Here is a 27844-nt window from a genome sequence, read left to right on the forward strand (position 1 = left end):
AGGAATGAATATGTAAAGACTCGATAAGGAATGAATATGTAAACTTGAAATATCCTACTAAACATCACAGATGATCTACCACAAAAAATACCTTTAGCAAAACACTAAAATACACCATGAAATGATTTTGAGACCAGTAGTTATGTTTGTAGCTGAAATCCTATATCTAAATGCAAACACAGGCCTGTTCGAAGAACCAAAGCAAAAATGGTGCAGAATCATTAGGGCAGTCATGGGACCCCATTACAAGAATAGCATCCACCAAGAAAGTTTCAACAAGGAAGTTGATGGCAAAATAGAGAAGACTGTTGACACATTCCACAAAAAATGATTATGATTTTACAGTCATCTCAAACAAATGGACAGGAACAAGCTGACAAAGAAGATCTCCCACTTATTTTGTTCAAACCACAAAGCCATAGTTCCATTGTTTAGAAATACAAACAAGGCCTCCATCTTCAACACATCAGACCTGCATATACATGTGACAGGGACCTCTTTCCCAAGAAGGTCATGACATACAAGCTACACTAAGATGAACCACCAAAAAGAAGACACAGTGCCCACTGGATGCTTGCCCACTCACAAAGAATGAAGGAAATATGGGCTTGAAAGAAAGCAAAGTTCACTGCCAAATGTAAAAGATTTAATGTGGCCCTTGATGGCCCCAGCAAGTAACAATAATAATAATAACAATAATAATTAAGAGTAGTAAGACCAACAATAATGATAGTGGCAGCTAAAAAATTTATTTATTGATGTAAAAAATGGTATATTTTGACCTAGTGAGTAATGTGGCACAGACCTTGAGATAGACTACACCAACTAAATACTATGAGAAATAAGGAAGGTCTGGTGAGAAAGAAGAGTACTTATTTGTGATAGTGTAAGGGATATGCATAGCACAAAGGCAAAAATTTTTATTTTAGGAGGTATGTCACTATCTCTCTCTCAAAAATGGGCATGCTATTCAGCTCTCTGGTATAATATCAGTCAGGGAGATCATTGCAGAGTTTGGATCCTGCTACTGAAAAGGACTTAGAGTTTATGGCTGAGTGACTGTTGGGACTGAAAGGATAATGTTATGATGGGAATGAGTGGTTCTGCCGAGTTGTTCAGACAAGGGTTTTAAGGTTGAGGAGAGATACAAAGGAAATATGGTAGAGGACATGGACTGTGTGGAAGTATCTGCCCTTGTCTGCACATAGCTAAGATTGCTGCAAAGATGATGAAATATGATCTAAAAGTTGAATGTCAGAAATATGTTGTATGCAAGCATTAATCACCAGTTACAAGTGCCATATGCTTTCCTGAGAAAGATCTTGGAGGATAATGTCGCTATAATCAACAATATGAAATACACATGTGTCTTCAGGTCAAAAGGGAAGCACATTTTAGGTAGTTAGTTTTGTAAAATTAATTTGTACATATGGTTGCATTCTGAACATTTCTAAGCGTTTTTTCAGAAAAGAAAAAAAGATATACAGATGTTGTGAGTTAGTAAGTCCTACCCACCACCTTTTACATGTTACAGTAATAGAAATTCTTCTATGGAACAGAAGGAGTTGTCCAATTTTCCAATTTGTTTTCAAATTTTAGATTACTGTCTGTCAGATATTTTATATCACTGGGTAAGCAACCAAAAATTTTAGTTGCAGCATTGTGCACCCACTTTTTGGGCTAAAGACAACCTTAAAATGGAGTAATGAATGTCATTTTTCCTTCTGGTATTGTAATTATGTACTTCATTGTTCCATTTGAACTGCAGTGGATTATTTACAACAAACTTTATGATGGAATAAATATACTGTGAACCAGTAATCAGAATTCCCAGCACCTTAAACAGATGTCTACAAGATGATCATTGGTGAGCACCACACATTATTCTAATAGAAAATTTTTGAGCAATGAACACTTTCTTTCTTAAAGGTGAGTTACGCCAGAACATTATTCTATGTGACATTATTGAATGAAAATAAGCAAAATGTGTCTACTTACTAATCTGTCACTCCCCAAGATTTGCTATGATTTTAAGAGCAAATGTGGCTGACCTAAGTTGTCTTAAGAGTTCCAAAATGCACTTTTACCAGTTTAAATTTTCAGCAATATGGACACCTATGAAATTTTGAAGTTTCCACCCTATTTATTATTTCCTCACTATGTGTTACATTTATCACAAGTGTAGTACCCCTAGATGTGCGGAAATGCATATGTAGTGTCATTTTAAAATCATGGGTCAGATCATTTGCAGAAAACCAGTCAATGATAGTTATAAGAACTTTGTTTACCATTTCTTCTGTTTCTGTATGTATGCTCAGATTGTTGACAATATTAGCATCACCTGCAAAAAAAGTACTCCTTTTTGTTGTATTTTTGTAGGGAATGAACAGATTCTGAAGTCTTCTGGTCCACTGCAGCCACGTGCATATCAGAGTTGAGGTTTTCATTGACTGTTACTCCTAGACTTATTGCTGAGGGTTAGGTCTATATTTGTACTATTTAAGATTTAAAATGGTAGGGATTCCAGATAGTTCAGACAACTGAGTCTAAAATGACAAACCGGGACTGATTGAGTTCTGGATGCACTGAGCTTCAATCCTGCGTTCTGTGCCAATTTTGATAACACACAGAAGTCAGCACTGACATTCTTGTTCAAATAACTTACAACAATGCAGCCAGGTGACGTCTTTGGGCAGTTGCTGAAGACATCATCTGGCAGCATTCCTGAAAGTTATTTGAGCATTTCACATACTGTGAGAAACTGATGTTTCACATTGTCACTCTTGATTGCTGTATTCAAGTTGATTGGCTTTGCATTTTGGTATAAATGGAGATCACTGTCACATACTTAATAAGCCAAATCATTATGACCACAGTCCACTGTAAGACTGAATGCCACCTAGTCAAATTGCAGGCATGTGGCAGAGTAAGGAAAGTAAATAAGTAGAGCAGAGACTTATGGGGAATCATGCTAGTAATGATATGGGTCACAGATTGGAAAATACACTGACATAAGTAACTTTGACATATGGCAGACTGGTGTGGTCCAGTGCCTGGGAACAAGCATCTTGGAGATGGTGAAGCTAGGCAGCTAGTCATGTGCAGCTGTAGTGAGCACCTATGGAAAATGGCTGAAGGGTGGTGAAACCACAAATATATGATGAGGTGCTGGAATCCACCCTTCAATGCAGAATGTGTCACTTATGCACTCTGTAGAGCAAGATAGACTGCAATTGTAGGACATATGATGAGAGAATAGAGTACTGGTGCAGTCACAAGTGTTTCAGAGCACACTGTTCAGTGCACATAATCAAACATGGGGTTCCATAGCAGATGACCCTTCCATGTTGTCTTTTTGACTCAGTGATATCATCAATCATGATTGCAGTGGGCACAAGATCATCGAGACTGCACCATGGATCAATGAAAATGTGTTGCCTTGTCAGATTAATCATGTTTTTTGTTCCCCAGATTGATGGTTGAGTACAGAAACTCCGTCATTCAGGTGAACTGCTACCTGGAACATTCAGTTGCCATGGACACAGGCTACTGGGGGCAATAATGTGCTATGAGGGACATTTGCCAGGGCTTCCATGAGATCTTAGGTAATTATAAAAGGCACCATGTCAACAGTGGACTACATGAACTTTATAGTGGATCACCTGCTTCCCTTCATGCTTGATGCCTTTCCTGACAGTGATGACATCTTCCAGCAGGACAAGTGTCTATGTCACAATGCCAGAATCATGCTAGTGATTTGAGGACTGTGGTAGTGAATTCGTTGTTCATGTCTTCGCCACCAAATTCACCTTATCTGAACCCGATGGTACACTTATGGGACACTATCACTCACCAGCTCCAAGCCCACAAACCACCAGCTCATAATTTATGGGACTTGTGTGATCCCTACACAGACATCTGTGTGCCACATACTTCCAGAAACCTACTGTGCCATGTCTATTGCAACTGTCAAGAATCTTCTTCCACCAATTCGACTATAAGTTTCATAGAGCTTGGTGTCCTACATCTCACTCTATGACTTCTATTGATATCATTTAGAGTCATCTGCATGCCTAGCTTGTCTCAAGCAAGATTTATCATTAATTTGTCTATGTTCTCTCTCACACACAAATAGTCTGAGATTATTCCTATTCTGCTAGTTTTCAAGCACATGATTTTTTTTTTATTGGCTTCTATTTGAGCATTCATATCCTATACACAGTTTCTTTTAAAAATTTGTTCTCGGCACAGATATAATGCTCCATATAAAAATGTAATCCACTATTGATGATATAACATGACTTTGAAATAAAAATGTACAACTTATAAGGTCATAAAACAATTTGATGACTTTTTATATAAAAATTGAAGAGGTCATAGGAAGACAGTGCTCACTTTCAATTCAATAAGGATAGTCTGATGACATTTTATGTTTTTTTTTAATGTAGTACTTGCTGATAACATGTAGCCCCAGATGTAAGGGAGGAGTGGGAACAGTGAATGAGTTAGAGGAGTTTAACTCTGAAATTTTGGTTTCATTATTGGTACATACCGTGGCTGTGTTAACAATTATCATCTATGGCTTGGCTTTCTGTGTTTCAGCCTCAATGTTGTTCTTGTATTCCATTGTCAGTATTGTTAGTGCTCAGAAATAAGAAAAGTAAATTTTTACAGTATTTAAGTTGCTGGTTTCTGGGTAGACCATCAAATATTTACAAAGCTTTTGACTTACCACTCAAAAGTTCTGTCTTTCTAGAACACAGAAATGTTGGTGTAGGCTGTTGTTATCAGGAAACATTTTGAAAAAAAAAGTCTGCAATTGGGAACAGTGAGACATGAATAATGAGGATACAGTGAGACATGTCTCACTGTTCCTAACACTTGTTCTTTATTCCTGACAATATTTGCTCACTTTGTGAATTTAGTACTTTCAGTCTGAAAAAACTACTTTTAGGTCATACAACGCCCAGGGGAAAGATGAGTAATAAGAAAATAGGAAGATTTTCAGAAACTGCAATGAAGGAAGCCATCACAATGGTGATCTAAAATAAAAAGAGCATCAGGAGTGCATCTAAACAGATTGGCTTATCCTTGCAAACTGTCAGTAGCTATGTTAAGAAATAATTGTGTAGATAATGCTTCAAAAATGTGTCCCATTTGGTGAATTGCATTTCCCCATCAGAATTAGAGTTTAATTTGTGTGATGTTCAAGTGTATGCTATAAAATGTTTTATGGATTTATTAGAATAGACTGTCATAACCTAGCTTATGAATTAGATATTAAAAGTAACATTGTTGTACCCAAAACATGGACTGAAAATTAGGAAGTGTCCACTGACTGGATGCAACTTTTTTGACAGATATTTCCTCAACTGTCTCTTCAAACAGTAGAAGAATTCAGTTAGCCTATAACTATAGGTTTTAATAAATTAAGTGTGTCAAACTTCTTTGATAAGACAAAAAAGTTATCAAACATCTTCCATATTTTTTTCTGCTGACTCACACATTTTCAATATAGATGCAACTGGAACAACAGTGGACAAGTCATAGCACATTTTGGTCTTAATGGGTTTGAAAAAGGTTAACAAAACTATCAGTCCATAACATGGAACATTGGTCACAGCATGATGATGATGTTTGGTTTGTGGGGCGCTCAACTGCGTGGTTATCAGCGCCCGTACAATTTCCCAACCGTTGCTCAGTCCAATTTCGCCACTTTCCTGGATGATGATGAAATGATGAGGACAACACAAACACCCAGTCATCTCGAGGCAGGTGAAAATCCCTGACCCCGCCGGGAATCGAACCCGGGACCCCGTGCTTGGGAAGCGAGAACGCTACCGCGAGACCACGAGCGGTGGACAGGTCACAGCATGTATCATAAATGCTCTTGGGAACAGCCTACCCCGACCCCCACTCCCAACGATATGTGTGAATTACAAAAAGCATGTGACATTAGGTGACCTGCTGGCACAGTAGGTCTTACCACTAAAGGAGGATGGATGTACTCAGAATGTTTTTGAAGTCCATTCAGCACTTCATCAAGTTTTCAGCCAACTCAAAATCAAATCCAGATTTGTTACTTGTGGATAATCACGAGAGCCAACTCTCAAAAGAAGCCATAGATCTGTGCAAGGACAACATGAAATCGATTATGATGATGCTACATCACTGAACCAATAAATTTACAGCCTCTTGAAGTCAGCATCATGAAACCATTTTGCATATTTTATGATGCTGCTTTAGATACATGATTGATATAGCATCTGGGCAAACCATTTTCAAGTTACAATGCTGATCATTTTGTGGAAACAGCATGTCCCTAAGGGATGACTCCAGTTAATAACACTGCTGGATTTAAGAAGACAGGCATTTTTCCATTTGATTGCCATGTATTCAGTAAGGATGATTTTCTATCATTTTTTGTTACTGACAGGCCTCGTCATGGAAGTCTGGAAACAGGCATAGGACCTCACAAAGGCCCTGTGCCATAAACTGATATGTCATACTCACCACATTTTGATAGTGAAATACTGTTCGCAGTTCTTCCAAACCACAAGAATGATTTATACCTATGACTTACCTCTCTCCAGAAGATATACAGGCTTCCTCAAAGGCTAAACCAAGAAAAAATTACACTCATCAGTGACCTACGCAAAGAACAATGATTGCAACAGACATGCCAGGAAGGAATGAATTACAAATGAGACAAAAACCAAAAGGCATTAAGAGACCTAAATCAAAATGAGAATTATTTCTGGATGATGATAGTGATTTGGTGAAACAGAATTAATTTTGCAAGATTCTTCTGATGCTGAGAATTATGATTTGCCACAGGTGTTTCAAGAGACAAGTTGACTCTTAAGACTCATATCACTCACTCAAGTCAAGTGATTCTGTTTTAATAGAATTTTATGCAAAAAAGAAAATTTATTTTGTAAGAAAACTCTTTATTATTATAGAAGAGTCATCTGAGTGTAAATTGACATTTCTCAGCAAAAGTTTGGAGTTAGACAACAAATTTATGATGTCTGTAGTAACTCATATTTCTAACAGTGACAAAAAAATTTATAATACTGTTACTGCCAAACCCTACCACAACACAAGTCAAGATAAAATGACAACAATCACTCTTATGATGATTGCTAAAATTTGAGACACTGTCTCACTTTACCCACCAGTAAAAATTCATAGGTACAATCAGACACTTCCAGTTTTTTATTCTTTTTAAATGTAATAAAATGCTGCAAAATATAAGTGTGCCACTCTACACATATTTAAGCACTTTATACATTATTATGATAAGATAGTATCCTAATCATTTTCTTTTTTGTTAAGTGTAAATTGATTCTCAGTCTTTGCACCTCACTGTTCCCTTTCCTCCCCTACTGTGCTGTAGCACTGTGCTTTTCTTTACTTCATCTTTTCTTTGTTTTATTGATGTCCTTGTCTTTGAATTTAAGGAAACATTTCTTCTGAAGACCCCCTCAATTTTGAATAGATAGTGTGTGCATATGTAGCTAATGTGTGTTTTTGTGTAAATTACACCCATAGTTATTAATCAGCTAAAATACAGATTAAAAATTATATAAACACAGTCTAAAGCATGTGAATAGTCAGCACTTAGCCATCTTGCCACTGAGGAAATAATTTTTATCAATTTGACAATAAGCCCACCAATGTTTGTAAGTGGTGCCAAAACTGTCTGGGTATAGAATATATATCCTGTTGGATTTGCTACTTGGGTGATTTACCAATTCTTTGAAGCAGTGCAGCCTTGGCTGCTTCGAACTTGTTTAAAGGCAGTGGGAAGGGAATGACATCACTGACGGTAGCTGTATAGTCACCTATGTGCAGTGGGCGATTTGTGCTTTTACCAGTGGGGGGGATGTCTTAGGGGGTTAGTATAATTATATATGTTACTAGCTTGGACCGTGGCATTACCCATGGTTAAACAGGTATTTATAAATAGATGTTAATGCCGAAACTCACTATTCTCTCGTATGTACTATCAGAAAAGCCATCCCTTCTTATATCTTTAAAAGTACATTATAGGTAAAGCTTATTTACAAAATCATCTACATACAGGTATACGAGGGGAATTCAAAAAGTAAAGGCACATTTGTGAAAAGCTGTACTTATTCTGATGATAGAAAACTGAAACATGCGTTATTTTTCTACGTAACCTCCCTGGAGTTCAATGCAGTTTTCCCGACATTTTACGAGTTTTTTTTTTTCATCAGAATATATGTTTATTGGTTGCATCTGTAACCAATTTTGCACCACAGCAATGACGTCTTCATCACTTTCAAATTTTCTTCCCTGTAGTGCTTCCGTTAAGGGTCAAAACATGTGAAAATCGCTTGGAGCCAGGTTTGGACTGTATGGTGGATGTTCCAGAACCTCGAATCTCAACTTCTTTATTGCGTCGGCTGTCCGTTTGGCAGAATGTGGGTGAGCGTTTCCTTGTTGCAGGATGACACCTCTTCACAGTTTTTCACGACGTTTGGATCTGATTGCAGGTTTTAGTTTCGTACGCAACACATCACATCCACCATACAATACAGACCTGGTTCTAAAGCCTCGTTTACGCTGGGGCAACGTCTTGCAACATTGTGGCATGCTACGGAAATGTGGCGTGCATCGTCTTGTCATTTAGTTCTAAATGTTTTGAAATGCTTAACTACTACATAACACTTTTTCAAAATTAAAAAGCAAACATATTAATAGTAAAGTTTCAGTGTTCGGCACCACAAATTTAAATTATATGTAAAGTTTTACTCCAGTGCTTGGGAAATAAACATCCCAGGTTGGGATGCATAAACTAAAACCAGAGAAGGGGATAGTTTGATGCAGAGGGGGGGGGGGGGGGGGGGGGGGGGAATCCCCCCCATCCCCCCCTGCAAATCGCACACTGCCTATGTGGCACAGTAAAGTGAAGTACTTTGCAGCATCATTGAAAATGTTGTTAGTAAAGAGAACTGATTTTCTGAGCACAAATCAAGTATGTTGTTGATCTGATAAGAACTGTGGAAGATTTGGTGGAGTCCATTATACAGTGTAACTGTTGGGAAAGTGTTTGTAAGGTACCAACATTATTGATCTGGGAGGTATCAGCAAGCGGAAACCTGTTGATTGGCTGTGACATGGTAGCGACCATGGAAATCTTATGGCACGGCTCAGCTGGCCACGCTCCATCAATGATTAAAAATGGTTTTGTCACCTGGATGTCCAGTGTGATAGCACACATTGCAATGGGAGGAGTAAGGCATTGCTGCCACACTTGTATACTGGTATGAAGTGTGTGTTCTGCAGCACAACTAAATATAAACCTATGATGATTTTCCATCAAACAAAAGTCAATCACGTCAATGGAAGGCTGCATTGAATGTTTGAATGTGGCATCAGCCCATGCAAGAATACATGTGGCAAGCAGTTGGAAGTCTCTTACACTCACATTATCAGACTTATGTGGTTCCATAGAGTTTGGTGCACCATGCAAATCTGGAAAAAGGCCGTAATAGCTTCTCATGAACTTCAGTAGGTGAGAAGCTGTATGGCATGTTCACTAAGTTTGTAAAACATAAACCATTATCATGGGTCACCAATGTAGGGATTCATATGGCAGTGGGTACCAGTGATACTCAAGCACTGAGACCACAAATTATATACTTTAACACTTTATTAACTCTCATAAGTGCAATGTAATCAGAGCACACTTTACAACATAGCATGAGACACAAGAAAAATAGAGGAACAGGACAACAAAGACAATTATTTCCAAAGAAGTACACTTGTACATTGTTTTTTGTGTCGATATTGACAGTTGCTGTTGACATTGGCAGTTAGCACTGCCACATATATCTATGCCTGATGTCACTGAATAGCATATACTGAACAGATTTTACATCTTGGCTTCGGGCCTATACAAGAAGATAATCTTGATAGCCTTTTAAAAACAGCATATTTTGTCTTTATGACAATAATAACTGTATTCAGCTTAGGGTGAGAGTGGTTTCATATCTTTAGCATTCTGGTTGCTCCATTCCCCTTAAGCTATAATAAACTGAACCACCAACCTATGTTAAGGAACATATAAAACACAACCTATAATAGTAATTTCATACACCTAAATATTTACATTTCAATTCTCTTAGTCGCTTTAATATGTAGCAGAGAGTCACACAATTCATTGAAAATTTCTTTAGAAAAGTGTTCAGTTTTCAGGAATGGCTATTATACGGTATCAAATATGTAAGGCAACACAATTACAAGATAAAAAGTTTACTTATGGGACCATCATGGATTAAATATCAGTCTACCCATTATAAATTGCATTTCCTATTACTTCTTCAAATAACTTCAAGCAAATGCCAGGGTTGTACCATATTGTTTCATTGTAAATGCATGGAACCAAAATCTCTACGAAGCTTGATGCAAGACATACTGGCTGTCCCAGCAAACAAATGATGCTTAGCTACCAGGGGGACCTTAATCAACATGACTGCCTTTCTAGTAACTTTGCTCATTATGAAGACATCAACAGCAGTATGTCTTTTTTTAAACAGCACCCAATATTTTTATGTGATAATCCACTTCCTCTTCTCAAGACCTGTCCAAAAATTCACATAAACATGATGTTATTGAAAACATAACACAAAATTAATTTTGACTTTCATGTACTTGCAGTGCAGATAAGTGGGGTAATGTGAGTGGTCCATTTGCTGAAGTTGATGGTAAACAAATGGAAACACAAGGAAAATGCATACCAGTCATTCAGTCAACCATCTTCAGTTGAAAGTTTTGTTGGAGTGCAATGTACACCAATGAAAATAAGGCGGAATTTCTACCTGCATTGTGTGCCACTACAGGAGAGTGAAAGTCAGTTTCATGTTACATTTTTAATAACATCATTTTTATGTGAATAGTACATGGTGAAACATTTTTATGAACAGGTATTAAGGAGGGTAAGTTAATTACTGAATAAAAAACATAGCATATTATTTAAAAAGACATAAATCTTATCATATATTTATAATGAACAAAGTTACAAGAAATATAATCATGTGGCTTAATGTTCTCCTAGTAGCTAAACAACAATTGCCGGGTACAGTTTTCTTCTTGTTTCTACACAAAAAGTTGTTTAGGGTGGTCAAGATAAACAGGACACCCTGAATACAACAACAATACATAAAAATATGAAATAAACAGATGAAGAAAACTATTCAAATAAGAGTACAATTTTTCATTTGTTTGAATTTATGTTTACTTACCTTGTAGCACAGCTTGTGCCTGTACTGAGGATCCCATGAATATATTAGGAAATCTAGTTCTCTGTTGTCAACCAAATCTAACTCAAATGTTTCATCCCAGTCAAACACAAGATCTCCTGTCCTTACAACAGTTCTTGCTTTATGTACCCGATCACATTCCAGAACACAATATAAATCTCTCAGTCCTGAAGTAGCATTGCCTCCTGGAAATGAAAGTTGTAATGACTTAAAAACATAAATTTACATGTTTTACATGAACTATCTCAAAGACAGTTAAACAAGAACCAAAAATGGCATATCCACTGAAAGAACAGGATGTAATATTAACTGAACAATGCAAAATAAATGTTTTGAGAAAATTGTTCTATAACATACTATTAACATATTTTATTTTTCTCAGAAACAGAAGTTTACAGAGATAGAGTATGAATTATAACATAATAGCTATTTATTGTGTCTTCCCTTGTGATTCAGACCACAAGGTCTCATTTCTGAAACTTTAATTCCAGTTTCAAGCTTCATCATACAAGGTACTTTTTCCTTGGAATTTCAGTGATATGAGATATTTATTTGCTTAAAATGTAGCAATAGATTCTGCTAGAGGAAAACAATTATCCTTATGGAATAAAAAAAATCTGGTGCTTAAAGTAAAATTATCATTTTTTATATAAGAATGATGTAGATATTTGAGAGAACTTTAGTAGAAAATAGGCAGATGTAACTTACCACATATCTTTGGCCTACATTAGAATGTATGTAAAATTATTAAGATTTGTGTAATGTAATACATACTGAAGGAAACTGTCTGAGAAACAATGTGAGTCATTTTATGATTTAACTACATAATTTGGTGCCTGATAAACCAAAACTTTGTATTTCACAGGTAATGTTCTTAACAGCTGAATTATTAGGACATGATCATGACCCACATTACAGTTTGAATCTGCCTGCAACATTTATTGCTTGTTTTCGTTTCCAGACAACACTGTACAGTGTAAAAGTAAGCCACAGCAAATTGCAAAAACTGTCAGGTCAGTCTGTGATGGTACTATGAAGGTACCACATTAAAAATGAAGGGTGTAGTTAACTGTCATTGTACAACAATTAATTTATAAGAACATGTTGTAATGCAAACAGATGAAGCAGAAAGTTAAACCAACTTTATATTGGTCTGCTTTTCTTGTTCTACTGTAGATCTCTTGACTTTCACAATCACATTTTAACTTCTGTTCATTCACTATAACTTCAAATAATTCATAGTTTATTCATTAGTGTGTGTGTGTGTGTTGCATATTTTTGTGCAAATTTTGCAGAAAAATATGTGGTAATTCTGTATTCTGTCCTGTAAAATATGACAAGTATTATGAAATGCATAGAGTGCTTCTCACTGTATAGAGATTTTGAGTCACTGACAGGCATAACAAAAATACTGCTACATATTTTACCTTTTGCCCAAAAGACATTCTCATGAAGTAATAAACACATGCATTCCGACAAGTAAAACTCAAACACACATGACCACTGTCTCTGGCTGCAGTGACCAGCGACAGTGGCCATATGTATGTGATTTGTGCTTGTGTGAATGTGCATGTTTTGTACTTCAGAAGAACGACTTTTGGGCGAAAGCTAAAATCGGTAGCAGTCTCTTTGTTGTGCCTGTCTGTGACCCAGTGTCTCCTCTATATGGTGAGTAGCAATCTATCCTTTTCATAATATTTCTATTATACCATCCCCAACTTTCCTTGACATCACAAGTAATGGTCGTTAAAAGCAGGATGGCTATGTAAATCATCAATTTTGCAGTTTAACTGCCACACAAGTACTCCATTGTGTTTACCCATAAACATCTCCATTTCACATGAAACTTACAGTGCAAGACAGATTGCACTAATTACACCTGGTCTGCATGAAATATTACCAATAGCAGAGGTCCCAGATGGTGTTGAAGCAGCTGAGGTTGAGGTAGTGGCACGGAGACCTCTGCCAGCCAGAAGATGTACCCAGAGCAGTCCACTGATTCCAGGCTCTGCTGGGGCATTTGGTTCACTGCCAAGAGCGGTGACTGGTTTGTCCATTTTGTACTTAAGAAATTCTGAAATATCAATTATCAGCATTTGTTTAAAATATAACAGAAAAAGTAATTGAAATTAGAATATTTATTAAATCACAATTAAATATGGAATATTTGTTTATAAATCCATGGCCACATAATTAGTATTATAAACAAACTGTGTGATGTAGAAAATTCAGCAAAGACAAAGAATGTGGTGTCTTTGACAAAGTTCCTCTCTTTATTAGAAAAGAGTACTGTTTGTCATTAGTTAAAAATTGCATTCACCAGTACTACTTTACTTATGCTCACAAAATAAATCTCTAAAATGAATACAAAATTCTTAACAAATTGTAACTCATATGCTTGCAACTCTGAGGTCTGGTGCACAGGAATGCAACCTTAAGTCAACATGAAATGTAAAATTGAAAGATGGTTGTGACCTCTGTAGATTAGAACCAAGCACAAAAATCTAGTGTTCTCCTAAATAGAAGTAGTTTCATTCTATATAAAATCAGTAAAATAGTTATGGATGATTTCTCAAGTTGGATATTTTAAGGCTCCTTTTTTTGGAGCAATAAAAGCAGGAGGTAAGATAAAAATTTTGTTCAGTGTAAGGATACAGTTCAATATAAGCAAATTGTTATTGTTCTAATATGATCTTGAAAATACTCATTTAGCAATGTGAAAAGCCTCATTTCTTTTGTGTAATGTAGTTTAATTTGACACACCACAATTTAAATATCCTTGTCAAAATATCCTTTCAAAAATAATTTTTCCTTTTGCAGTGGAGTAAGCACTGATTTCAAAATTCCTGGCAGATTAAAATTGTGCACCAGACCGGCTCATGAGTCATGCTTAGATAGCTCAGTTGGCAGAGCACTTGCCCTCAAAAGACAAAGGTCCCAGGTCTGAGGCCAGCTCTGGCACACATTTTTAATCTGCCAGGAAGTTTCACATTAATTCGTGTCTACAGATCAGTTGCCTTTCCATGAACTGCACTCAGTGGTAATAAATGCCCTTTTACAGAGCACCGTACTTCAGCTGCAATGCAGTTTTATTCATTGTTGTCCACATCCACACCTATTCAGGCTTGACAACATGGAGATGTTTGCTCCCTCACTTCCACTATACTTGAGCAAACCTTCTCCATGCTTTCCTATCACTCTCTCTTACTCTCTCTCTCTCTCTCTCTCTCTCTCTCTCTCTCTCTCTCACTCACTCATTCAGTCACTCGTTCTCTGTCAAAATGGCTTTCCAACATGTTATGAACAGACAATAATTTTACCTCTGTTTTTATACAGTATTGATAATCACTCTACAACTGACAAAGTACAAAATAGTTATTGTTGCTGACTTCTACATTTCTATATAGTGGATAATATGCTCCGAAACCAGCATTATGGCACATAATTTAAAGATATTTATTATTATCAATGACCTGAGTTTCAAATCACTCTTTAAAAAGTGTAAAAACTCTTCATGTTTTGTCACAAATATTTGAGAACAGCATTGCAACTTTCTATTAGTAGTAGTAGTAGTAGTGGTGGTTTTACTCATCCGTAGATCTCTTTTTACAAGGATATAGGACATGTCAAAGTATTTATAAGGTTATCTAAAAAGAAAGATGATGAGACTTACCAATCAAAAGCGCTGGCAGGTCGATAGACACACAAACAAACACAAACATACACACAAAATTCTAGCTTTCGCAACCAACGGTTGCCTCGTCAGGAAAGAGGGAAGGAGAGGGAAAGACAAAAGGATTTGGGTTTTAAGGAAGAGGGTAAGGAGTCATTCCAATCCCGGGAGCGGAAAGACTTACCTTAGGGGGAAAAAAGGACAGGTATACACTCGCACACACACACATATCCATGCGGATGGATATGTGTGTGTGTGCGAGTGTATACCTGTCCTTTTACACAGTATATGCGGATGGATATGTGTGTGTGTGCGAGTGTATACCTGTCCTTTTTTCCCCCTAAGGTAAGTCTTTCCGCTCCCAGGATTGGAATGACTCCCTTAAAACCCAAATCCTTTTATCTTTCCCTCTCCTTCCCTCTTTCCTGACGAGGCAACCATTGGTTGCGAAAGCTAGAATTTTGTGTGTATGTTTGTGTTTGTTTGTGTGTCTATCGACCTGCCAGTGCTTTTGTTTGGTAAGTCTCATCATCTTTCTTTTTAGATATATTTTTCCCACGTGGAATGTTTCCCTCTATTATATTCATATTTACAAGGTTAGATCAATTTAAAGTAAGCTAATTTGTATACATATATATTTACAGACTTCTAGTTACACATAAACGTTACATTTACTCCTGTATCCAATACTTTTTTTACAAATAACTTATTAAAAGAATGTAATGCCACACCGTTCACTCATATCTCACTATCAGTCACTGCACACAATACACACACATTGTTTCATAACACTTCACTCACTACACACTACAAAGTTTATCTGTTAAATTTCTGTGATTACAAATTGTTGTTCTGGAAGGCAGGTTTAGCTCTCATGTTGTTCTACTGTTATTATTTATATATTTTTTTTTTATTTAAGAGGTCTATAAGAGTTTAGCAAATTTTTATAGCTTGATCAGTTTATAATTGTGATACTTTCTGAATTTCTTTTTTAAAGAATTGCATGAGAGTTTCAGCTGTAATTTAAATATCAAAAATCTTTGTCCAAATGCAAGGCTTACTCTGGACATTGGAATCTGGAATATACTGTTCTGCTGAACTGAACATGTGAGGTCATTTCCTATTAAGCGTAAATCACTATTTTTACATAGATGTCAATGTTTGTTCAACTTTCTTCTCCTGCAAAGTTTTACATGTCTGTTACAAGAAATGTTTCACACCATTATACATAATGGAGCTGTAAAACATTTGTACAAAACTGCAAAAAGCTGATTTGAATGATACTTAACTTGACTAGTAATCTCAGTTAGATGAAGATTATATTTTGTGTTCTTCAGTTTATTACACAGTAACAAAAATTAAAAGCAGTGATATTTGTAGTGACAAATCAAATACATTTTCATAATTTCAGAAGCTATATTACATTACCTGCAGGATTTATATCCAGCAGATGAGAGCGAGGATCTTGTGTTCTTGTTGGAGAGGGATTTGGGATATGTCGTGATTCCAGATCCAACAAATGACGCATGCGTCGCATGGAACTGGCACGGCCCGTGGACGTACTGAGACCTGTCCCACTACCTGAACGTGATGAGTACTGATGTCTATCCAATGTGCTTGTCACATGAGGTCGATATGAGTAGTAAGGTTGTTCCTTGGGAAAAAGAAATATCTCATAAAGTATGGTTTTCACATTTGTTTAGCAAAATAGCTCTATTTCAGAATTAAAGAATCAAGACAAACAGTTGCATAGCTCCTGTTTCTTGTATTTTGTTTTCAGAACGACTTTATGCAAATGTATGCTGCTCTTGGCACATTAGTGTATTCCTAGAATAATGAACAGAATTGCCAAAGATCATTTATTAAGATGTTCAAAGTAATGTGGTCTCTATAATCTACTATTTTTATGTTGGATATTTTTGTTGCTTTACATCTAATAACTTAATTTTGAAATTTAACATATTTTATTATAATCCAAGGCTAACAGAGAAATAAGTCATTTGTTGGTATATTTCTAAAATGATACAACTTCACTGATATTGTCCAATCAGAAGTATATCAGAAAAAGTGCTGTATCATCATTGTTATTTCCTGTGCAAGGTTACCTAGTTACAAAACAAAAACTCATTATAAAGGTATTTTAAGACTAAATAAAATACTAGCAAAATGAAGTTAACTGGATCCCTAGTAGAAATTTGGTACATCTATATTCAAATTCGTTATTTTGCTCTTCAAAACATAAATTTTATGATATGTGTACAAAATAGAACAGTTTTAGATACACTGTACTGCAATGACATATCAGACATAGAGATAAAGTTAAGATTCACTTTAAATTCTGCACAATGGATTTCTACATATGATAATAAAAATGACTCCAAACTTCTAGAGATTTATGGCTTCCTTAAAACACTTATGACAAATAATAATACAATCTCTTCAAAATTCTTAACAAATTCCATAGATATTTTTTCCCAGTACTTGTACTCTGAGTTGTTATTCAGTCTAGCATAGTGTTAATATGGCTAAAAATTTTTCCTTCATATGAATTACTACTTAATAAAAAGTGAAAATTAACTAATAACAGCTTGTTAGTGAAGGTGATATCTAATGTCCTGATTTCTATTTCAAAATCTTTCCTTCTTAAATATATTTATTTTAATCCTCTGTGTTACCTACTTTTTCAGTCTACAATGAAACATACAAAAGTAATTTCGTATAGCATACTGACTACAGAATGTGTTTGTAAAGTTGTGCTTTTATGTTATTGTCAAACATTTTAGCTGACTCAAACATTTTTATTTTTTGCACAAGCAGGACCCCACAGCTCAATAACAAGTTCAGTGAACACTGATGATTAAAAATTTTTACAGAAAAATAAAAGTCTTGTTTAGTTTATCTTTTTGTAATTTTTAAACTATTGTTTACAAATTTCCATGCTGTATACCACATCATATATTTTGAATATTTTGGAAGCTTGCTGTCACAGAAATACATTTCAAAAGAAATAAACTCTTATGATTAACAGTTGTGTACTAGACAAATTATGGACATTGTATGATATTTCGGCTGTTGTATATATTTGATTTCAGTGCATCTTTTTGCGATTTGTGATATTTTTCACTTTTATTGCCTTTTGTGGTAACAAATCTTATGTGTGATCTATTTGTTACCAATATATTCACAATGCTAACATTTTTGTGCCAATAAAGTTCACTTTGTGCCAGTAGCTGATTCTATTGTGCATCTTCCTTTATGCAGTGCACATTTCTAAGTATGGTGTTGTTCTCTTTCAATCTGTTTCACTCTTATTGTAGGCTTATATTTTATTCTGCTCTTACTGCTATGTGAGTTTATTTATTTAGTAGCAAGTAAATATATTAAAAATCAGTACCAAATGTTGTTTCCTGGTGAGGGTCAAAGGAAGAAAGACAAAGTTTTAACCTCACTTTAATGGCAAGATTGTTAGAGGTTGACAGTGAGGTTTGAGTCAGTTGCTCTTGTTACACAGTTAAGATAATGAGGTTATGATTTTGTGTTGCGTGTGTGTGTGTGTGTGTGTGTGTGTGTGTGTGTGTGTGTGTGTGTGTGTGTTTTTATGTGGGTGGGTGGATGCATGCAAAATGATGACACACCAATAAGGTACATGTACTACAAATGCCCTACAACCAGAGCTACTGCAATGATTGTCTGAATTGGCAATACCTCTTACTCAATGTAATACACATCTCCTGTTGAAAAGCTTGCAACACACACTACTAGGCTAAAGAGAAAGCAGAGGGGAAAGGATCTAATAATTATCAGCAATTTGCAAATGCAGCAAATACAAACACTACTTATTGAAATAGTGGTAATAAGTGGTGAGGACTACATTATGGTCACAGCATGTATGCCTGGGGTTCTCATTCAGAATGATGAAAGGACCATAACAGCAGCCCATGATGACAAATTACATTGTATGAGAGACGGTTTATTTCATATAATCGAGGAAAGTTTGAATCAAGCTAGCATACAAATTGTATAAATAAATACTACAAACACTAAACAGACTGCAACTGAAAAACCTAGTTCACTGGTATGTTTGTCCCCAAATCATGCAGTTATACATGAAAAAGACTGTACCAAACTGCAAAATTAGGTTCTCACAACTGGTTAAACATGACATTCTCTGTGAAACTGTTCTGACAGTCTATACCCAAAAATTAACTGGACCAGATTGTTAAAAATACTACTCATAATCTAAATTGATGTGATTAATTGGGAATAAACAGACCTGATCACAATCAGGGCATTCACATACTGAGTGGGATTAGTTAATTTAATGTAGCTGCACCATGATACAAAGAGCTACAAAAATAAGAAGTAAGCCTAAATTTTAGTGCAGTGGATGGCACAGGTAAATTATCAGAAATTATATAGAAATATTTAACTTAGAAAAGTAATCAGTAACAGTACTTCAGCTCAAGTTTAAGTAAATAATTAAGCTAAGTACCCAAAGATATGTACAAAGGAGAATAGTTAAATAAGGGAGAAACAGCACCCTCTCTTGGTATTAAAATAGTGCCAAGAAGGTTCTCAAGAAATGAGAACTGTTGTACAGTACTTAAAAATTTTGGAATAAGAAATGGGAAGATGTTAATCAAAATATGCTTCTCTATGAGATGAACAGCACCTACAGCTGTCAGACTTACTGCAGCAAAATAGGATCATTCAGCAACACAAGGATTAGTATCTGCAAACTTGTTGATAAAACACTGCTCTGTACAAGGTGCCCCAGGCTCTGAACATGAGTAATTTTTATTATTTAAATTTTACAAAAAGTCTGCCCGCCAATAATGCAGTGGCAATGGAGGATGCAGAAGCAGCAATATTGGCAGCTAGCAAACTGGGTACGATGGTTGTCGACAGGGGGCACCCATGCTGTGTGTACTGGAGAGAGCCCCTGGTTTCTGAGGAGCCAAGTTAGGCAGCTGTCAACTCAAGTCAGTTATATGTTTACTAGCTTAGCATCTTGACATGTGGATATTCAGTCTCTTAGATGTTTGCAAGTGTTTACCAAAATCTCTACTGTTTGATCTTGATTATGTGGGTGGTTGATGTTCTGGCTTGTGTTCTTGTCTTGATTTGGTTTTTGCTCTTCAGACATTATAATGCCCACTGCTGATAACTTGTCATGGATAGAACAGTACAGATTTGTCATCAGCAAAGCTCGCTTGCCAATCAAATCATGTTGCAAGATCACCTGACTTGTGAGACTGAGGTCTTTTAGACCCTTGACCAAAGATCATCTCTTTTCTCTGTTCCAAGCTGCTGCCTAGAACAGATGCTAAATGGCTTAGTTCTTTCATTTTTTAGTTTTTACCTTCTCCTCCAAGATGAGTCTGAGGCTACTGGAGTTTTCTTGCCCACTGGCAATCCTCACCATGTAATCCCCATGAGCAAATAAACCTATACAGATTCTTTTTCTGAACATGAGTACTGTATATTAAGTACAAGTCCACACCACTTTCCAATCCTGACCACATCTCAGAGAGGGTGTGAAAAGTGGCATCAAAATTGGGATGCTGCATTCACCCTGTTTTTGGCTTTGAGATGCTGCATACAAATTATTGAGCAATGAGCAGATGCATGAAACCATCGTGCAGTGCCATCAAGTTATGTGCTGCTGCAGATGCAAGAGGCCAACCGACCTCACCCGTCATCTCTGCCACTTTCACACAAGGTGACGTCTTGGATATGGAGACCTAGCACCACCCAATGTCAGGCACCAATGTCATCTTGCTGTATAATGCTGCAAAGCCATTTGTCAATCAACAAATGTAAGTCACGAACTTCGCTTTTAGGGATAAGATGCCACTGTGTCCAATATTGCCTGAGCTGTAACCATGAGATGCCACTGAAGACTTTAGTGTTTATGTGTGTGGTTTAAAACGATGCCTCTGGCTAGGTAACAGGAACGGCTGGAGAAGAATCCTCACAGGTAAACAAGGCCTGAGTAACTCTGGATGAAGAATGATGAACTGGTGCCTTATGAGACATTAGTAAATGCGACACTGCAAAGCAGCACTGTGCCTGTAGCTAGCCTCACTTCCCCATTTCTGGGGTTCCCACAGCAAGTTCTACCCCAGCCCATAATTAGTGTTGCAATGTGTTTACTGATTCCTACCCTCAGAGATGAACAAGGCAAAAATTTCCACATTTTCATACAAAGTGAAATAGCTGTAGGGAAACTGTTTGCATGAAGTTATGAAGTGTTGGTAGGAGTCACTCACCTTTAGTTGCAAGGAGAGGCATGCGTTTATGTTAATACCATGGAAGGACTCAGAAATACCAAGGCATTTGAATCCTTGTACAATATGGAGATAAGCATAGCATTAGCTACTGTAGGGACCAACTTTCCACCCTATGCCAAAATTCCAGAAAGGATTTAGAGCACTTTGCTGACAGAACAAGAGCTGTGTCATGTCACACATATGTACTATGGGAAAGTAATGAAAAGAATGAAACATTTATCAGAGAAGAAAAAGCTCACTGTGTTGATGTATTTGTTCATGGGACTGGCCCACAATTAGGTGCTAAGGTAAAGCCTGCTTTTCTGAGTAGACTAAGGGAGGCTATATGACTCGCATTTCTGCACAAGAGGTCTCGGCAGTTCATCCAATCTTCCACCAGGGCATTCATTGCCAATGTGTGCTGTACTCATTGCAAATGCCCAGGTTCCAAAGCTCCTAAGTTTTTGGCTCCAGCATGTGCCTATTGTAGAAAGACCAGACATGAGAGAGAGACTTGTTGGTCTATACAGCATCACTCAGCTAACCAAATGGCTTACGGAGGTGCTCAAAGGAATATGAATGTGGGAAATGCATACAGGAGCAGTTCTGCCACTATCCATCATTCCCCATCCGAAAAGCGAATCCAGTATGAGAGATAGGATTCATTCAGCTGGCAAATGTAACTTTGCAAGGTAAAAATCAATGATAGGCAAGCTACATTTATGATTCATACAGGAACACAAGGTTTATTTATTTATTTATCTATTTATTTACTTTTTTTAAATCTACTCACAGTCAAGAATTAAAACTACCACACTGCAGACTAAGAGGATTGGGAAAAAAGAGTAATTTACCCAATAGATTCACAATATGTGGAACTGGAAATAGATGGAAAGAAGTACCAGTCTATATTAAAAATACACTCCTGGAAACGGAAAAAAGAACACACTGACACCGGTGTGTCAGACCCACCATACTTGCTCCGGACACTGCGAGAGGGCTGTACAAGCAATGATCACACGCACGGCACAGCGGACACACCAGGAACCGCGGTGTTGGCCGTCGAATAGCGCTAGCTGCGCAGCATTTGTGCACCGCCGCCGTCAGTGTCAGCCAGTTTGCCATGGCATACGGAGCTCCATCGCAGTCTTTAACACTGGTAGCATGCCGCGACAGCGTGGACGTGAACCGTATATGCAGTTGACGGACTTTGAGCGAGAGCGTATAGTGGACATGCGGGAGGCCGGGTGGACGTACCGCCAAATTGCTCAACACGTGGGGCGTGAGGTCTCCACAGTACATCGATGTTGTCACCAGTGGTCGGCGGAACGTGCACGTGGCCGTCGACCTGGGACCGGACCGCAGCGACGCACGGATGCACGCCAAGACCGTAGGATCCTACGCACCGCCACTTCCCAGCAAATTAGGGACACTGTTGCTCCTGGGGTATCGGCGAGGACCATTCGCAACCATCTCCATGAAGCTGGGCTACAGTCCCGCACACCGTTAGGCCGTCTTCCGCTCACGCCCCAACATCGTGCAGCCCGCCTCCAGTGGTGTCGCGACAGGCGTGAATGGAGGGACGAATGGAGACGTGTCGTCTTCAGCGATGAGAGTCGCTTCTGCCTTGGTGCCAATGATGGTCGTATGTGTGTTTGGCGCCGTGCAGGTGAGCGCCACAATCAGGACTGCATACGACCGAGGCACACAGGGCCAACACCCAGCATCATGGTGTGGGGAGCGATCTCCTACACTGGCCGTACACCACTGGTGATCGTCGAGGGGACACTGAATAGTGCACGGTACATCCAAACCGTCATCGAACCCATCGTTCCACCATTCCTAGACCGGCAAGGGAACTTGCTGTTCCAACAGGACAATGAACATCCGCATGTATCCCGTGCCACCCAACGTGCTCTAGAAGGTGTAAGTCAACTACCCTGGCCAGCAAGATCTCCGGATCTGTCCCCCATTGAGCATGTTTGGGACTGGATCAAGCGTCGTCTCACGCGGTCTGCACGTCCAGCACGAACGCTGGTCCAACTGAGGCGCCAGGTGGAAATGGCATTGCAAGCCGTTCCACAGGACTACATCCAGCATCTCTACGATCGTCTCCATGGGAGAATAGCAGCCTGCATTGCTGCGAAAGGTGGATATACACTGTACTAGTGCCGACATTGTGCATGCTCTGTTGCCTGTGTCTTTGTGCCTGTGGTTCTGTCAGTGTGATCATGTGATGTATCTGACCCCAGGAATGTGTCAATAAAGTTTCCCCTTCCTGGGACAATGAATTCACGGTGTTCTTATTTCAATTTCCAGGAGTGTAGTTTGGAAGAATGGCCACAATTTTATGCCATTTTAGGCCATAATTTCCTGTGCCATTTTCAAGGCATAGTTAACTTACAAATAGAAGAAGTCCAATTTGGGGGAAATGTCCACAATTTTGGCATTTTTCCCTGCTATAAGGACACAAGGGAGTCCAGAATGAATGACCGCATTCCAACAACACACTAAACCAAATACTACAGCATTGAAGTTAAAAAAAAAAAAAAAAAAAAAAAAGTGGAGAAAATATTGGGCGGTAAAGGGAAAATTGTTTGGACAGAGCTAAATAAAGTTTTGTTAAGAGGATATATTTTCTTAGTGGATGCATTAACAAGAAATGAAGTTTTAGACAGTAAACAGAAACATTGAAGTGCAGTTTATCTTGAATGAACACAACAGAAGAGTGTGTTTTTTTACCAGTGAGTATAAATAATTTTGGAAACAGAGATATAAAAATTCCCCAGTGTACTACACTTGCCATTGCACATGAAGTAAATATTGATGAGATAAGAGCATGCCAAGAAAACGAACTGCCTGAAAGAACAGTTTGCATAATTCTGTCTCAGTTACATTCCCTATGAAAGCAGAAATTGAAAAGAAACTTGAACATTCATGTAAGGCATTTTGGTATGTGTTGTGCCCCATCCTAGCTGAATTTCCAAGTTTGTTTGAAGAAATGAAACAACGTCTGGCAATTTCTTTAACATGCAACGAGATTCTTACAGGTGATGCTAGGCCTATAGTCCAGAAACCTTATCATTTACTATATCACTTGTAGCCCATAGTAGTGAAAAATATTTCAGATTTTCTAGAAGCAGGAGTAATTGAACCTCCTTTCAGCCCCTGGTCTTTACCTATAGCAGTTGTCCCAAAGAGAACGAGTAAAGACGAAAAGGCTTATCAAGTTTGTGTAGATATGTCAATCAATAATGTCACAAAACTGGACACCTATCCCCTTGTATAGGTTGATGACACTTTTGATCACCTTGACAAATGCAAATTCTTCACCACCTTATTAGATATGCACTCTGGCTACCATCAAACTCCTGTATCTACAAAATATCTGGAAAAGACAGATCTTGTAGTGCCATCCAGGCATTACAAACACCTAAGGATGCCCTTTGGCCTCAAAAATGCTCCTGCTACATTTCAACACTTTGCTGATTTACTTTTCCAAGATTTAAAGCTGACCATATGTCTCATATACCTGAATGACACAACTATCTTTTTAAGTATTATAAGTCCATGCAGAATGACTGAGAAATGCGCTAATTCATGTTAGTGATGCTAATCTAAGTTTGAAATTAGTAAAGTGCAGTTTTGTCCCATCACAAGTGCACTATCTAGGCCATATAAATGTGGAAGATGGTGTACACACCAGTTCTGTGGTTAACAGAGGCAGTGAATGATTTTCCAGTGTCAAGGAACATTAAATAATTGCTACTGTTTCTTGAATTAACAACTTACTATCATCATTTTGTAGAGAACTATCCAGCCACAACAAAACCACTCATGAAATTGCTAAAGAAGGGAGCTCCTTTTGTTTGGACAGCAGAGTTGCTCATTAATACGAAGAGAAATTCTTATAAGTTTACCTGTCTTCATATACCTGGTTTTTGCTCTACCTTTTAATGTGTCATGTGATGCTGGCAATGTAGCTGTTGTCTTCATTTTGAGTCACATACAAGATGGTGGGGAAAAACCAACTGGTTACACATCACATCAGCTGTATCAAGCTGAGCAAAACTATAGCACTACCAAAAAGGAACTTCTGGAATTTGTTTTTGGCACTCATTACTTTTGGTGTTACCCATGTTGATGATAGTTCATAATAATTACAGATCATGCAGCTTTACAATGACTTTCGAGTTTAAAAGATCCCAGCAGCTGACTTGACATATGGGCTTTAAAACTTGATGAATATGAATAAATAGTCAAACACAAGCCAGGCAAGCTAAACCAGAAGGCAGATGCCTTGAATAGGGAAATTAAGATCCTGCAAGTGGATGATATGCTTACAGAGGAATTAGAACGTCACAAGAACCTGATGCTGAGTGTAAGAAATGGGCCATCTCACCAGATTTTGTACACGAGATGACATTTTATATAAGAAAATATGTCTTGGAAAACAGATAGTAGTGCCAATGCCTATCTGTAAGTGAATATTGCAACAATGCCATGATAGCATACAAGCGTGTCATAATGGGAAAAGCACTACGCAAGCACACATCGCGGGCTGTTATTGGTGGCCACAGTGAAAGAAAGATGTTGAAAAATAATACGTTCAAACTTATCTCCTGTGTGCTAAGAGAGGGCAAGGGTGAAGACCAAATAAACCTTTCAAATGCCACAATCACAGACCTACTTCCTATGCTAGTCATGTCCTTCCTGGAAACTGTTTGAGTATGATTTTGCTAGGCATGCACTTAACCAGCCATCCAGCCCACAGCCAGCCTGTCATTCTGCCATTTCCAAAACAAAGTCATTCTGTGACCTCTGACGCCAACCATATCTGTGAGCAGCCTAATCAGCAGCCCACCATTTGCAGTGAGGATGGACTTTGTCAGCAGCATGCTCTCGAGCCACCTCGCCATCGCTCCAAGTAGTCCTTCCTTGCCACTGACCACAGTCTTGTGAGTCCAGTATGTTACGCTCTACGAGCCACTACACCATCACCACACAACTGCCACTCACATGCCAACCATGGCCTCACTGGATGGATGTTGCCATTGTTCACCTCAGACCCCTGCATTGTGGGGCTTGTCAGTTACAAATACTCTGAGGCAATCTTACTTCAGTGATGAAACTTTAACTCTGGCTGAACCTTCTTACTAGTGGATACTGTGTAACCTTATTTCTTGCTGTCCAGAAGTGACTCTTTATTTTGTTCTTGTCATCAAGGAGTTACCCTTTAATTTTATATTACTCATGTTCCATGTTTGTTGACTTAATAAATTGTTTGTTCATAATTACCCGTGGCACATCAGTAAGTGTCCTCCCCTTGTGGTCAAAGACATAAAAGGGGGAAACAGTTCTGTAGTCAAAAGAATGCTAGGATCCCACTAGACCTAGTAGGAGGTTATGTAATGATATGACATATCATCATGAAACCATGCATAACTAAGAAATTTACATGCACCTCAGATAGAACACTGCAGATATTGCATTTTGTGTCACGTCTCAGTGCCGAATTACAGCTCCCAGACTGGAAGACTGTACTTCATTTTTATTGCTTAAACAAGTATAAAGGTAGCAAAATACCATCTGCTGTAGTGGATTCACCAAAGATCAGAAAGAACCATTCAGTACAAAAGCCAATGTGCACTAATATTGTTACACAGTAACTGATGAGTTCACATTGCTATTATTTTCATTCCGTCTCTCTATATGATTTATAGGCTAAAGACTGAGAACAAATTTTATCTTAAGTCTTAGATGGGAGGCAGAGTTAGTATTTTATATGCAAATCTGTTTTTTAACCATGTTGATGATTCTGTTTTGTTTTTGCCTCAATCAGACCCTGATAACTAGTATATTTTGCTTAAGTGTTGCATTTGTGTCATTCTTGAAAAGTTACCTATATGCCTTATAGCTTCTTTTAAATATGAGTTCAATATTGCTATTGTCTGTGCAGTACCTCTTCTCCATTGGATTGATACTGCAGACAATAGCCTGTCCTCTATGGACATCTGAACTTTGTCAAACAATACCATCCACACAGTTGAAGCCTGTCCGCCACTGTGTGTTCTAACAGGGCTCCACATGACTTGCAGACCCCTGTGCTACTAATACATCATTACTTTTACATTTGTATGTTACATGGTCTACATTATCCCAGCCTCTTTTATTCATTCCTCTATATTTTATTATCTGCCTCTACTATTGAATAGTTTTGTCATATGTTTGCATTATATCACTATGTTGAGACATACTTGCTACATAGTTTTCACCGTTGTCTGGTATGGCAAAGTCATGTTCAAAGTTTATAGAATATGAAAACTTGCATTACAAAGATGCAGACCACGACCCATCATCTTGGAGAAGGCTGCAATGTCGTTTCGAAGGAATCTGCAGAAATAAGATCCCACTCTACTATGAAGCAAAACACCTATTGTTCTACCACCACAGAACAAGTGCAATCCAACATTGCACCACATGCCTGGTCTGCAAGTAGACACTGGCAGTGAAATTCAGCAGATTTTGTGGAATCCATTTTTTCTTGGAACATACTGAAGATAGTTTATCTAACATGTAACATATTCAACTGATCCCTGACTGATAGT

The 27844-nt window shown here is 37.8% G+C and overlaps 1 protein-coding gene across 1 annotated transcript in view; it reads right to left on the reverse strand.

Moving 5' to 3' along the window:
* LOC126184350 (rho GTPase-activating protein 100F) overlaps positions 1-27844 on the reverse strand; it is a 294918-nt gene that overhangs the window by 170723 nt on the left and 96351 nt on the right. Inside the window, exons 10-12 of the mRNA XM_049926729.1 lie at positions 16393-16618; positions 13192-13365; positions 11274-11476 (exon numbers count right to left, since the gene is read on the reverse strand). Of these exons, the coding sequence (XP_049782686.1) occupies positions 11274-11476; positions 13192-13365; positions 16393-16618 (603 nt within the window). The remainder of the gene's footprint in view (positions 1-11273; positions 11477-13191; positions 13366-16392; positions 16619-27844) is intronic.

This window comes from Schistocerca cancellata, chromosome 4, assembly GCF_023864275.1.
Source record: "Schistocerca cancellata isolate TAMUIC-IGC-003103 chromosome 4, iqSchCanc2.1, whole genome shotgun sequence".
In the NCBI taxonomy this organism is placed as follows: domain Eukaryota; kingdom Metazoa; phylum Arthropoda; class Insecta; order Orthoptera; family Acrididae; genus Schistocerca; species Schistocerca cancellata.